The sequence below is a fragment of the Pongo abelii genome, chromosome X (assembly GCF_028885655.2).
Source record: "Pongo abelii isolate AG06213 chromosome X, NHGRI_mPonAbe1-v2.0_pri, whole genome shotgun sequence".
Lineage (NCBI taxonomy): Eukaryota > Metazoa > Chordata > Mammalia > Primates > Hominidae > Pongo > Pongo abelii.
This window is the reverse complement of record NC_072008.2, coordinates 16755689-16771069: the sequence shown is the minus strand read 5'-3', so window position 1 is coordinate 16771069 and position 15381 is coordinate 16755689. Positions and strand designations below refer to the sequence as shown.

At 44.2% G+C, this 15381-nt stretch overlaps 1 protein-coding gene across 7 annotated transcripts in view; it reads left to right on the top strand.

Annotated features, from left to right (window-relative positions):
* The window catches only part of CTPS2 (CTP synthase 2), a 122149-nt gene that overhangs the window by 7208 nt on the left and 99560 nt on the right, over positions 1-15381 (top strand). For all 7 annotated transcript variants that reach the window (XM_054544359.2, XM_024240829.3, XM_024240825.3 and 4 more), the window contains exons 2-7: positions 2805-3009; positions 6632-6802; positions 7387-7487; positions 12222-12338; positions 12485-12568; positions 14081-14161. In XM_054544359.2, coding sequence (XP_054400334.1) covers positions 2844-3009; positions 6632-6802; positions 7387-7487; positions 12222-12338; positions 12485-12568; positions 14081-14161 — 720 coding nt within the window. In that variant the 5' untranslated portion in view covers positions 2805-2843. The remainder of the gene's footprint in view (positions 1-2804; positions 3010-6631; positions 6803-7386; positions 7488-12221; positions 12339-12484; positions 12569-14080; positions 14162-15381) is intronic.

The window sequence follows — 15381 nt, the reverse complement described above, 5'->3', positions numbered from 1 at the left end:
TGGGAAGCACACGTTTTAAAGAGACAGGGTCTCGCTATGTTGCCTAGGCTGTTCTCAAACTTCTGGCCTCAAGTTACCCTCCTACCTTGGCCTCCCAAAACCAGAGGCAGGCACTCTGAAGGAGGGTTCAGTTTTATGCTGAATGGGTTGGCTAAACATACATATTCAACAGGTTACAGGAGAAGCTACGAATATTCATGAAGGTGGTCCTGACTCATGTGTATTGAATAAACATGCAAATAGCATATGACCCCTGTTCACTTTGGGGTGGAGACTTAACATTTAAATGAATTTCAGTTAAGCCCTATGCATCGAAAGATCTTTCCAGGACATGAAGGCACGCAAGTCCACAGCCTCTGTAAACTGGCCAGAGCCAGTCCATGGTTGGTGGTCTTATCAGGAGAAAGTTACTGAAATCAGTCTCTTGTCCAATAAAAGCTGTAGTTTTGACTGGTGTAACAGGATTCAGTCAGTCAGCATCTGTGAGCTGGATGAGTTGTAATTGTTTTAATATTGCTTATTTAAAAACAGTTTTTATTTTTTATTTTTTTGAGACAGAGTCTCGCTCTGTTGCCCAGGCTGGAGTGCAGTGAGCCACTGCACCTGGCAAGACTTTTTTTTTTTAGAGTAATTTTAGGCTCACAGCAAAACTAAGTGGAAAGTACAGAGTTCCCATACACCCTTTCCCCCACCGCTATGCCCAGCCTCCCTGACTATTAACATCCTGCACCTGCAGAGTGGTACATTTATTATAATCAGTGAACCTACATTGACGCATGATTTTTGCCCAAAGTTCATAGGTTTTTGTTTTGTTTTTTGGAGACGGAGTTTTGCTCTCATTGCCCAGGCTGGAGTGCAATGGCGTGATCTTGGCTCACCGCAACCTCCGCCTCCCGAGTTCAAGCGATTCTCCTGCCTCAGCCTCCCAAGTAGCTGGGATTACAGGCATGCGCCACCACACCTGGCTAATTTTGTATTTTTAGTAGAGACGGGGTTTCTCCATGTTGGTCAGGCTGGTCTCGACCTCCCGACTTCAGGTGATCTGCCCGCCTCGGCCTCCCAAAGTGCTGGGATTACAGGTGTGAGCCACTGCGCCCGGCGGAAAGTCCGTAGTTTATTTACATCAGGGTTCGCTCTTCCTGTTGTCCATTCTATGGGTTTGGATAAATGTGTAATGACATGTATCCATCATTACAGTATTATACAGAATAGTTTCACTGCCCTAAAATTCCTTTGTATTCTGTCTGTTCATCCCTGTCTCCCTCCTACCCGCTGACAACCACTGATCTTTTTACTGTCTCTCTAGTTTTGCTTTTTCTAAAATGTCATATAGTTGGAGTCATACAGTATGTATCTTTTTCAGATTGGCTTCTTTCACTTGGTAACATGCACTTGAGATTCCTCCATGTTTTTTCGTGGCTTGGTAGCCCATTTTTTTTTTAAAACCAAATTATATTCCTAGAGATTGGTGTATTTTTTCCACTTTACAGATGAAGGAATAGGCACAGAAAGGATAAATAACTTGCCCAAGGCCAGACATGGTGGCTCACGCCTGTGATCCCAGCATTTGGGGAGGCTGAGGTGGGTGGTCACTTGAGACCAGGAGTTCGAGACCAGCCTGGCCAACATGGTGAAATCCCATTTCTACTAAAAATACAAAAATACAGGTGCACGCCTGTAATCCCAGCTCCTTGGGAGGCTGAGGCATGAGAATCATTTGGACCGGGGAGGTGGAGGTTGCAGTGAGCCGAGACTGTGTCACTGTACTCCAGCTTGGGCAACAGAGTGAGACCCTGTCAAAAAAAAAAAAAAAAAGAACTTGCCCAGGTACAGTTTGTACAGATCAGTCTGACACTGGAGTCTGAGCTCTTAAACATTTTAGCATGCCTGTGAATCCTAGAGAAATTTGGTTTATCATGATGAAGTTTGTTGCATGATAGAGTTGAGGTCTTTGGAAACCCAGGGCAACAGACCTAAGCACTTTGCTTGCAGAAGGTATCCACAGCTTTCTGTATAGTGACAACAATAAAAAGCCTAGAAGATAAGACTTTGTTTAAAAAAGTTCAAGTATTTAGTTTAGACAGAAAACTGCTGTGTGCTTTTGAAATTTTGGTGAGACGAAGCATGGTGGCTCACTTTTGTAATCACAGCATCTTGGGAGGCCAAGGCAAGAGGATTGCTTGAGCCCAGGAGTTTGAGACCAGCCAGGGCATCATAGTAAGAACCTGTCTTTACAAAAATGTTTTAAGAATTAGCTGGGAGAGGTGGCACGTGCCTGTAGTCCCAGCTACTCTGGAGCCTGAGGCAAGAGGATTGCTTGGGCCCAGAAGTTCAAGGTTGCAGTGAGCTATGAAAATGCCACTGCACTCCAGCCTGGGTGACATAGCGAGACAGTCTCTTAAAAAAAAAAATATTCTGAGCTAGGTGCGGTGGCTCATGCCTGTTATCCCAGCACTTTGGGAGGCTGAGGCAGGTGGATTGCTTGAGCTCAGGAGTTGGAGACCAGCGTGGGCAACATGGTGAAACTCCGTCTCTACAAAAAAACCACAAAAATTAGCAGGGCGTGGTGGTGCTCACCTATAGTCCCAGTTACTAGGATGCTGAGGTGGGAGGATCGCTTGAACCCAGTGAGCAGAGGTTACAGTGAGTCATGATTGTACCACTGCACTCCAGCCTGGGTGACAGTGAGACTATGTCTAAAAAAAAAAAAAAAAAAAACAAAATTAGTTCTGGTTGAATGCACTGTCTGCTTTACTAGTTTCAAATATTTCTCTTTACTTATCCATAATTTTATTGCCTTTCAGATTATATCTGGGTATTGGCACCCAGCCACTATTCTGCCAATGAAGTACATCCTGGTCACGGGTGGGGTCATCTCAGGCATTGGTAAAGGGATCATTGCCAGCAGCATTGGAACGATTCTAAAATCATGTGGACTCCGAGTTACTGCCATAAAAATCGACCCCTATATTAACATCGATGCTGGCACTTTTTCACCTTATGAACACGGTACGAAAGTGAACCACTTCCCCCTTATAGCACTAGGCTCAACTGCATTCTTTCTTCCATTTTGGGTAATTTCTTTAGGATGTAGTTCCAGATTTAGAGTGACTAGATCGTATGCTATGAATATGTGAATTTTCTCATGGTCATTGACACATTGTTCATACCTCTGATGACATTCCAAATTAATCATCCCTTTTGGAAACATAGTACCTTTTGCACTATGGATTCTGTTTTATTTTTATCATAAAGGTAGTGTGTTTCTCTTAACATTTCCCACTGCCTGGAGTAACTCTTATTAATGGTGACATTTTGATGTATGAGTATATTCGATTTATTTTTAAAATGGCATTAGCCCTTACATGCTATTTTTAAAAAACTTTTTATAAGACCTGGTGCGGTGGCTCACGCCTGTAATCCCAGCACTTTGGGAGGCTGAGGCGGGTGGATCACGAGGTCAGAAGATCGAGACCATCCTGGCTAACATGGTGAAACCCTGTCTCTACTAAAAATACAAAACATTAGCTGGGCGTGGTGGCACGTGTCTGTAGTCCCATCTACTCAGGAGGCTGAGACAGGAGAATCACTTGAACCTGGCAGGCGGAGGTTGCAGTGAGCCAAGATCGAGCCATTGCACTCCAGCCTGGGCGACAGAGCGAGACTCTGTCTCAAAGAAAAAAACAAAAACAAACAAAAACAAAAAACCAACCCCAAAAAACACCTTTTTATATACAAGCAAAAAAGTGCATAAATCATAAGTGTACAGTTGGATGAATTTTCATTAAATGAACACACTGTGTAACCAGCCCCTGATCAAGAAACAGAAATGTTCATGTCCTGCCGGGCACGGTGGCTCATGCCTGTAATCCCAGCACTTTGGGAGGCCAAGGCGGGCGATCACCAGGTCAGGAGATCGAGACCGTCCTGGCTAACACGGTGAAACCCCGTCTCTACTAAAAATACAAAAATTAGCCTGGCGTGGTGGCGGGCGCCTGTAGTCCCAGCTACTTGGGAGGCTAAGGCAGGAGAATGGCGTGAACCCGGGAAGCGGAACTTGCAGTGAGCCGAGATTGCGCCACTGCACTCCAGCCTGGGTGACAGAGGGAGACTCCATCTCAAAAAAAAAAAAAAAAAAAAGAAATGTTTGTGTCCCTTGTTGCTATGCTGTCTTCCTGTTTTTGTTTTTTGAGACAGGGTCTCACACTATCACCCAGGCTGGAGTGCAGTGGCCAAGATCTCGGCTCAATGCAACCGCCACCTCCTGTGCTCAAGTGATCCTCCTGCTTCAGTCCCCTGGGTAGCTGGGATTACAGATGTGCACCACCACACCTGGCTAATTTATGTATTTTTTTATAGAGCTGGGATTTTGCCATTTACTCAGGCTAGTCTCGACCTCCTGGGCTCAAGCAATCCTCCTACCTCAGCCTCCCAAAGTGGTGGGATTACAGGCATGAGCCACTGCGCCAGGCCTTGAATATTTTGTTTTAAACTTTACTAACCTGAGAATAAAACAAACAAAAAGAGGGTATCTTATTGTTTTAATTTAGATTTCTTTGATTTTGATTTTGTTTGTGAATGACTTATTCAAGTCTGTGGTAGATTGTATTTTTGCTTCAAAATGTCACCCACCATCGCTCTGTGGAGTACATTTCCCTGCCCTTTGACCTTGGAGTTTGGCCACGTAGGATAGTTAACTTGTCCTGGTTTGTTTGGAACATTCCTGATTTTAAAACTGAAAGTCCTGTGTCCTGGGAGCCCTCTTAGTCCTGGGCAAACCAAGCAGGTTGGTCACTCTATTTGGCCATGTGATTTATTTTGTCCTATGGGATGTTAGGGAATATTAACATATGCCTTGTTGAAGCAGAAAATGTCAAATGCATCTGTGTGGTTTGGCTCAGTGTGTCTTGTACTTCTGCCCTCTACCATGAGAACAAGCTGGTTTTCAGAGATTTCTCGTTCAGTCTGGGTCCTGGAATGAGAAGACATAAAGAATAGACTCACAAGTGACTCACAGCCCGCATGTAACATGAGGGAGAAAAATAAATAAATGTTTTGTAAGTTGCAGAGATTTTGGGGTTGTTTGTTGTGTGGCACCATTGACTAATGCCATGTGTTACACCAAATTTTCTTTGGATTTTTTTTTAAATGATTTTTTTTTTTTTTTTTTTTTTGAGACAGAGTCTCACTCTGTCACCCAGGCTGGAGTGCAGTGGTGCGACCTCGGCTCACTGCAACCTCTGCCTCCCAAGTTTAAGCGATTCTTCTACCCAGCCTGACAAACATGGCGAAACTCTGTCTCTGTTTAAAAAAATAATAGGCCGGGCGCGGTGGCTCACGCCTGTAATCCCAGCATTTTGGGAGGCCGAAGCGGGTGGATCACGAGGTCAGGAGATGGAGACCATCCTGGCCAACATGGTAAAACCCTGTCTCTACTAAAAATACAAAGAAATTAGCTGGGCGTGGTGGTGCACACTTGTAATCCCAGCTACTCAGGAGGCTGAGGCAGGAGAATTGCTTGAACCAGGGAGTCAGAGGTTGCAGTGAGCCGAGATCACACCACTGTACTCCAGCCTGGCGATAGAGTGAGACCCTGTCTCAAAATAATAATAATAGTAATACAAAGATTAGCCAGGCGTGGTGGTACATGTCTGTAATCCCAGCTACTTGGGAAGCTGAGACATGAGAATCGCTTGGATCCAGGAGGCGGAGGTTGCAGTGAGCTGAGATCGCGCCACTGCACTCCAGCCTGGTTGACAGCGAAACTCTGTCTCAAAAAAAAAAAAAAAAAAAAAATTGAAAAAAAAGTATTGTGATATCAATTTGCTTTTTTCCTTAAAATTAATTTTCTAGGCCACAGTTATGTACCTTAGAATGGATAAATAAATTAGGATATAAAAGGTTTCTGATTAAATTTGTAAGTTAATCAACCTTTTTTCCTGTGGACATCTAACAGCAGGAATAAATGATAGTTCCCTTAATAGGGGAAAGGTTCAATTCTTACAAGGTGGCTTTAGAAACATACTACTCTCAGTCCATGCCCTGAAGTGACAATAGAGATCTACAGAGGTGTCTAGTAGTTAAAGTGGGTACTCCTCTTGTGATGAAGTCTGCACCTGTCTTTTATGACAGTGCATTGTGCACGTAGCTTATGGCACACACAGGCTTTTTCCCTCACTTTCACCACGTTGCCTTATGGGTTAGCTGTGGCCTTGCTTTGTCATCTACTGTGTAATTATGGCTTTAATCAAGATGAGAATCAAGTAAAAGTTTCTTATCGCAGTTCCAGAGTCCAGGATACTGATGCTTTGAAGTAAAATGCTGTTTGTTTTTAAAATTTCTGTTTTCATGTCTTTTTTATGTGGCATATGTTGAGTTTGGAAAAGCTACATATTGAAGACAGAATTTCAGTAGATTAAAAAAAAAACCACAATAGAATACTATAAATAGAATTTTCTGATGCATTTTCTTGGATATAATTGAATTGTTAATATCTCCACCAAAAAGGAGATGGTGATAGAATATGGCTTAGAAATACATCTTTTACCAGCTTTTTAACAAAAATATGTCCATCTTTGAAAAATCTACTGGAAGCAAAGTTTTGATTTTTCCATTGCCTTTTTAATCCTAGGTGAAGTCTTCGTCTTAAATGATGGTGGAGAAGTTGATTTAGACCTTGGAAATTATGAAAGATTTTTGGATATTAATCTTTATAAAGACAACAATATCACCACGGGGAAGATATATCAGCATGTGATCAATAAAGAGAGGCGTGGTGATTACCTGGGGAAAACAGTGCAAGGTATTATATTCCACAGACATTATGGAGCCCTGTGTGCTGAATATCTTTGTGCTGCTCAAAAGTAGAACTGAAGGCCAGGCATGGTGGCTCACGCCTGTAATCCCAGCACTTTGGGAGGCCGAGGCCAGTGGATCACCTGAGGTCAGGAGTTCGAGACCAGCCTGACCAACATGGTGAAACCCCATCTCTGCTAAAAATACAAAAATTAGCCGGGCATGATGGCGCATGCCTGTAATCCCAGCTATTCGGGAGGCTGAGGCAGGAGAATCGCTTGAACCCAGGAGGCAGAGATTGCAGTGAGCCGAGATCGTGCCACTGCACTCCAGCCTGGGCGACAGAGTGAGACTCTATCTTAAAAAAAACAAAAAACAAAACCAAAAAAACCAAGTAGAACTGAAAATGTCACAGTCCCTGCGCTCTACAACTTGTAATTCTTTTAAAATTGTTGCGTTTTTTTCTTTTCATTTTCCAAAAATACGTCGGGGTAACTTGCCAGGTGACTTTCAGGTGGTTGGGGAGGCCTAAAGCACATTCTTTTCTTATGAGCATGGAATAAACTTTTGTATTAATACTTCTTTCTACAGTTGTCCCTCACATTACTGATGCTGTCCAGGAGTGGGTTATGAATCAAGCCAAGGTGCCGGTGGATGGTAATAAGGAAGAGCCCCAAATATGCGTTATTGAGGCAAGCATAGAACTTTCTTTATAAAATTATACCCTGCTGGGTCTTTGAGCATCTGATCTTCATTTATTTGACAAATACTTACACATGCCCTCCTGAGTGCTGGACACTGGGCTAGGAGGTGGGGTCACAGCAAGAAACAACATAGATGGCTTCTATCTTTGTGGTCACAAGTGAGTGGGCAAGATTGGCATTAGACAATCACACATACTCCTGGGTGGACGTGCAGTGATCTGCTTGTGGAGACTGATCAGCTGCTGAAAAAGTCAATGTGAGGGCCTCTTCTGTGCCCGGGCCTGGGATGGGCACAGTCTCTGCCCTTGGGGAGCTTGCAGACAACCCTGTCTACACACAACAGACTGCATTCTAGTGCATGCTATTTGAAAAGTATTTCCGAAGTGCTTTGGAAGTGTAAAGAGACACTGGGTTAGGGAAGTCAGATGGTAGAGGTGATAAGTGATTAGTATCAGCTGTTTAAAGAAAGAAGCCTAGTGGCTGTGCGAGGTGGCTCATGCCTGCAATTCTGGCATTTTCAGATGCCAGGGTGGGAGGATTGCTTGAGCCCATGAGTTTGAGACAGCCTGGGCAACATGGCGAAAACCCGTCTCTACAGAAACTACAAAGATTAGCTAGGCATGGTGGTACGCACCTGTAGTCCCAGCTACTTGAAAAGCTGAGATGGGGGATCTTTTGAGCCCGGGAGGTTGAGGCTGCAGAGAGCCGTGATTGCACCAGCACTTCAGCCTGGGTGATGGAGCCAGACCCTGTCTTAATTTAAAAAAAAAAAAAAAAGTAGTATTTGAACTTGCCACTTGTTTACTTCCTTCACCTTGTTCCTTTCCTCTCCACGTGCAGAATGACAATAACATCCATATCCTCCTCTAAATGTCAGTTGGCTTAATTGCCCGGCGAAAGAGCAGAATAATGACCAATTTGGTTCTTAGAGTCAGGTTGCCTCAGTTCGTATTTCTGCAGTGACCCCTGAGCCATGTATATAGCTCAGTGATTAAGAGTCTGGAGGCGAACTGTCTGGGTTTGTAGCCTAGCAAGGTCAGTTATGGGGAGGAAGGGGTGACCTTGGGCACATTTGCTCAACCTCTCTGTGCCTCTTTAACTCATTTAACTCGTTTGTAACTCATTGTTTTGAAGATTAAATAAGTGTCTACACTTAGTGCTTGGAATGGTGTCACAGATATAGTAAGTGCTTAAAAATTATTAGCTAGTATTAAGATGCCTGTATGACTTTTGGAAAATTCTCACAGTTTCAACATCCTCATTTGTAATAATGTGGTAATAATATAATATTGTAATAATAAGATAATAACAGGATTGTTTGGGGATTAAATGCAATGTATCAGAGCACTTTGCAATGTCTGGCATTTAGGAAGTGCTCAGTAAACATAAGTTAGCTATTATTATTGTCATCAATGTGTTAGCAGATATGATATGTAGAAGATCCATTTTGTTAATAGTAGAACTGATAAAGTTACTGGTTATTTATTTTTTATAGATAGGGTCTCGCTATGTTGCCTCGGGCTGGAGTGCAGTAGCTATCCACAGGTGCGATCAAAGCCCACTGTAGCCTCAAACTTCTGGGCTCAACCAATCATCTTGCCTCAGCCTCCCAAGTAGCTGGGACTACAGGTGTACCACCACTATGCCTGGCAAATTTTTAATTTTATTTCTTATTCTACACTTGAATTGACTTGTTTGCCTTCACAATGATTAATTTAGCACTTAATATGTACTAGCCCTGATGATAGCTGCTAGGGATGTGAGGTTGAGTGTGATCTGACTCCTGCTCTCCAGGAGCTCATTGGCTGGATTTTAAATTTCATGGAAACAGGGAAACTGACAAACAGAACCCCTCCTCCGTTATAACCCTGATGTTTATATTTGCTTATTGGATACTAGTGGTCAACCATCCTCTTTGGTTGATTGTAAGTTGTGTTCAACAGTTGTGTCTGTGCACCATTTAAGCTTTTGAAGAAGGACTGCCAAAGCTGATTTTTAGTTTTAATCATAGAGGAGCTGTTGAAATGTCTTCAAAGCCATTTTTATGAGTGAGACCTCAACTTCTCAGACCAGTGGAGCTGACAGGTTTTATTTATATCAGTACAAGTTATCTTGGCATGAACCTGAAATAATTTATGCTTGTCTTAAAGGAATAACAGGTTTCTTTCTTTCTTCTTGTTTATTTTCCAAAAAAGAAGACTCAGCCAAGTGTGGTGGTGCAGGTCTGTAGTCCCAGCTACTTGGGAGGCTGAGGCGGGAGGATCACTTATACCCAGGAGTTGGAGGCCGCAGTGAGCCATGATCTCACCACTGCACTCCAGCCTGGGTGGCAGAGCGAGACCCTGTCTCTAAAAAAAATTAAAAAAGGGCCGGGCGTGGTGGCTCACGCCTGTAATCCCAGCACTTTGGGAGGCTGAGGCAGGTGGATCACGAGGTCAGGTGATCGAGACCATCCTGGCTAACATGGTGAAACCCCGTCTCTACTAAAAATACAAAAAATTAGCCGGGCGTGGTGGCGGGCGCCTATAGTCCCAGCTACTGGGGAGGCTGAGGCAGGAGAATGGCGTGAACCCGGGAGGCGGAGCTTGCAGTGAGCCGAGATTGCACCACTGCATTCCAGCCTGGATGACAGAGCGAGACTCCATCTAAAAAAAAAAATAAATAAATAAAAACAAATAAATAAATAAATAAAAATAAAAAAAGAAAAAAAAAGACTCATTAAAGACAAAGGCAAAAACAACTTTGCACATCTCATAAATTTGCTGCTGCTTCCATTTCAGCATAAAGTATTGTTATGGGTGATATTTTCCCTTTTATTTGGGGCAACAGTTAACTTCAAATTATTCCAATAGTAATATTGAAGGTTTCTGAACACGATAATGATGGTGACCTAGAGGTATGGTAATGGGAACTTCTGAATTAGCAGAGAGAATGTAGTACCACTGCTGACCACGTGAGGGCAGAAGCGGATAATGTTTAAAGTTGGCCTCCTTTTCGCATTCACTATTATTGACCCCCCAGAGAATCCCCATCAAAACACAGGATGGAAGCATACGGTTTAGTTTAAGTGCAGACCTCTGTTTTTCCTTAGAAAAAATAAATGATTTTCAAAAATTAGATTTTGGTGCCTTGTATTTAGTGGATACTTACACTCACTTCACCCCTGCCAAGTTCCTAATTGCATGTGATGTTTTCATTTCGTTGTTGTTGTTGTTGTTTTTTAGAGAGACAGTGTCTTACTCTGTTCCCTAGGCTGGAGTGCAGTGGTGTGATCATGAGTCACTGCAGCCTGGACTTCTCCAGGCTCAAGTGATCCTCCCACCTCAGCCTCCTGAGTGGCTGGGACCATAGGCGCCGTGCCACCATGCCCAGCTACTTTTTATGCTTTTGTGGAGGCAAGGTCTCACTTTGTTGCCCGTGCTGGTCTCAAACTCCTGCGCTCAAGTGATACACCTGCCTCCCAAAGTGTTGGGATTACAGGCATGAGCCACTGCACCCAGCCCTGGCTTTGGTTCTGCTGTAATTTTGGTAACAGGTACTAGAACACTGTTCCTTAGGGCTTATATTGAATTTCAGGACCTTTCTGTCCTGGCCTGACTACTAAACTAAACCTCCAGTGCTGCATGCAGGGTACTGGGCTCATGCCCTCATGGGGCTTACAGTCTAGTGGGATAGAGAGCCAGGAAACAAAGACGGAAATGAAATAGAGGCAACTTGTGCTGAGTTCCTAGGATGGGTACAGTGCTGTGACAAGGGCTAGTGGGATGTAGGCTGCTTTAGGTGGGGGGTCAGAGTCCGCCCTCCAAGGAGGATGCATCTCTCTTGGACTGGAGGATAAAGAGAGGTTGCTGTAGATGAAGAAGGAGGGTAGGAGGGCTTAAGGAGCAGGAAGGAAGAGCATGGAGTACCCAAGAGGCCAGCGGGGAGGGGACCAGATGGCATTGGAGACTCAGTGCAAGGGCCAGGTCCTGAGAGCCTTTTGTTGGCTGCATTAAGGAGATTTGATGCTAGTTTTTTGTTTTTTGTTTTTGTTTTTGTTTTTGTTTTTTTGAGACGGAGTCTCGCTCTGTCGCCCAGGCTGGAGTGCAATGGCATGATCTCGACTCACCGCAACCTCTGCGGGTTCAAGCGATTCTCCTGCCTCAGCCTCCCAAGTAGCTGGGACTACAGGTGTGCACCACCACGTCCAGCTAATTTTTGTATTTTTAGTAGAGACAGGGTTTCACCACGTTGGCCAGGATGGTCTCGATCCCCTGACCTGTGATCCACCCGCCTCGGCCTCCCAAAGTGCTGGGATTACAAGCGTGAGCCACTGCGCCCGGCCTCATTGTTAGTTTTAATGAAGCAGTGGGCTACTGAAGAGTATACACGTGGAGAAATCTTTTATGAAGTTTTATTTTTTATTTTTATATTTTTTCAGAGAAACGGTCTCGCTCTGTCATCTAGGCTAGAATGCAGTGGCATGATCACGACTCACTGCAGCCTTGACCTCCTGGGCTCAAGTGATCCTCCTGCCTTGGCCTCCCAAAGCGCTGGGATCATAAGTGTGAGCCGCCACACCCAGCCACAATTTAGTGATTTTGAATGTATTTATAAACCTCTGTGTAACCATCAAACTTTAGTTCTCATGCTCGGTTTATTAAGAACTCTTTTTATTAGCTTGCGTACTGTGGGAGATGTGTGGTCATTTGTGTCTTTTTTTTGTTTGTTTTCCATTCCCAGCTGGGAGGCACCATTGGAGACATCGAAGGAATGCCGTTTGTGGAAGCATTTAGACAATTCCAGTTTAAGGCGAAAAGAGAGAATTTCTGTAATATCCACGTTAGCCTTGTCCCACAGGTGGGCTTTCCAGATAAGTATGTGGACAGCAACTTTGATAAGTTTTCCTATAATATTCTATGTGTCCTGCATTTGAAAGTGGGGCACCATTAATCATCCATAGGAGCTAGTGTCCAGTGTGCTGACGGGACCCCATTTTTTTTCAGCTCAGTGCTACCGGAGAACAAAAAACCAAACCCACCCAAAACAGCGTCCGCGCGCTGAGGGGGTTAGGCCTGTCTCCAGATCTGGTGAGTTGAGGACAGTGGGTAAGTCTATCCTGAAGGTCTCTGGGAGCAGGCCCTTCACTTCTTTTTTTTTTTTTTTAATTTGAGACTGAGTCGTGCTCTGTCACCCAGGCTGGAGTGCAGTGGTGCAGTCTTGGCTCACTGCAACCTCTGCCTCCCGGGTTCAAGCGATTCTCCTGTCTCAGCCTCCAGAGTATCTGGACTACAGGCATATGCCACCACACCTGGATAATTTTGGTATTTTTAGTAGAGACAGAGTTTTGTCATGTTGGCTAGGCTGGTCTTGAATTCCTGACCTCAGGTGATCCGCCCGCCTCGGCCTCCCAGAGTGCTTGGGATTACAGCCAAGAGCCACTATGCCTGGCTGCCCTTCACTTCTTTATCTTTATCATCATCTAAGTCCTTTCTCATTCTCAAACGGCTCCTATGACAATGAGGATTTTCTATCTGGGAGCCGGAAAAGGCTTATTCCCTTAGCCTCAAGTGTTGCTTCAATTTGTTCTTCCCTAGGCTCTCATTTGATGGGCCACATTGATAGTTGGGCAAGTGTGATGTCCTGTCATTTATATGATTCCTGGATTCTTTAGAATGAAGGTGAAACCTTGGGATTTTCCTGTGACCCTGCTATCAATGATAACCCTATGATGGGTTATCACTGCTCTTTTTTTCTTTTTGAGACGGGGTCTGGCTCTGTCGCCCAGGCTGGAGTGCAGTGGTGTGATATTGGCTCACTGCAACCTCTGCCTCCTGGGCTGAAGTGATTCTCCCACCTCAGCCTCTTGAGTAGCTGATACTAGAGGTGCATGCTACCACAGCACACTAATTTTTGTGTGTGGTGTGTGTGTGTGTGTGTTTGTAGAGACAGGGTTTTGCTATGTTACCCAGGCTGGTCTCGCACTCCTGGGTTCAACCAATCCTCCTGCCTTGGCCTCCTAAAGTGCTGCGATTGCATCACGCCCAGCCCACTGCTCTTATTTTTAGTCTAAACAGTGATGTGTCCTTATAGCAGGTGATCCAGTCATCACCAGTAGTCTCTGTCAGAGGTTGACAAATAACAGCCCACAACTTGCGTGCCTGTTTTTGTAAATAAAGTTTTGTTGGCATTGCAGTCACACCCATTCATTTACATATTGTCTGTAGCTGCTTTCACACTGCACCTCGATTGAGGATCAGGACAGTGACTGTGTGACCTGCAAACCTAAAATATTTCCCATTTGGCCCTTTTGAGAAAAAGTTTATTAACCCCGATCTAGCTCTTTTCTTGTAGTTAATGAAGCAACACTTGTGAGCCTGGACTCTGTTCACTAGAGACGTCTCGATGTTTCGAGTTCTTACTGATACACTTATGCTGAATTTGATTATACTTATATTAGTGCTCAGACCAATTTCTAATAGTCCAGTAGAATGTCCAAAGTGAACAAGTACATACTTGGCCAAGTTTCTTGTAAAAAGAAATGAATGTGGCATCCTGCTGAAAGTGAATCCTGTTTGCTGAAGCATAACTGGCTTTGACAGATTGTCTGCCGAAGTTCAACGCCCATTGAGATGGCCGTGAAGGAGAAGATTTCTATGTTTTGTCACGTGAACCCTGAACAGGTTGGTGCTGCTCTTTAGATTTTATTGTCTGGCAGGCACTTCTGCTGATGCCAGTGTTCTGTGCCTCTTCAATGATCATATTACTTTTCACGGCATTTATGCAAGCACTGGGGAACCCTGATCCAACCATGATTCCCTAACCCTTAAGTGAGATAGGATGCATGTTTCTTTGCATGATCACTCAACTTATGTCACAAAACCAGGGTGGGCTTTATTTCTTTTCTTGAGACAGAGTGTCACTCTGTCACCCAGGCTGGAGTGCAGTGGCACAATCTCAGCTCACTGCAACCTCTGCCTCCCAGGTTCAAGCAATTCTCTTATTTTAGCCTCCTAAGCAGCTGAGATTACAGGTGCCTGCCACCACGCCTGGCAAATTTTTTTGTATTTTTAGTAGAGATGGGGTTTCGCCATGTTGGCCAGGCTGGTCTCGAACTCCTGACCTCAGATGATCCACCCGCCTTGGCCTCCCATAGTGCTGGGATTACAGGCGTGAGCCACCGTGCCCAGTACCAGGGTGGGCGTTTAACCCACAGTCAAACCTCTAGAGAGAGAACCACATGAAGCCTTCTTATCATCTCTTTATCTTGTGTTTCCTTCTGTAACACTTACTGCTTTCACTCATTTCTCCTCTCTACCTGTGGCAGCTTAAGTCACCCCAAACACACGAGCACGTTGACATTCGCACTAGCTCTTCTGACTCCATCAGTGGGCTCAGTTGACTTCATTGGTACAGAAACTGTACTGTGATTTGGGCTTAGGTTCTCTGCTCTGTAGGGCTTTCCACCTTGGTATTCTGATAATTCGCTTTTCTTTTTTCTTTCCTTCTCTTATCTCTGTCTCTTGATTCCAATAAGGCTTGGGTATAAGGGATTGGAGTTGCCTATAGTTTAAAGAGAGTGATATAAATGGCGCTCAGGAAAAGGGTGAGGTTTGGCAGAAATCTTTTCTTCAGATTATAACTCTGGGTTCTCTGAAGTCTAAAAACGATCAAATTGAATTTTGGCATCTTGGAAAATAGTCTGATGGAGAGCCCCCTGCCTGATGCCTCAGAGTCATTGCCGAAGTCTGAACTACTTTGAAAAATGTGTTGGCAGATTGAAGGGACACTTCTGCATCTGTATGTTGGTATGTTGTCATGCCATTTTGTTTGCGTCCAATCTTTTTTTTTTTTTTTTTTTTTGAGACAGAGTTTCACTATTGTCACCCAGGCTGGAATGCAG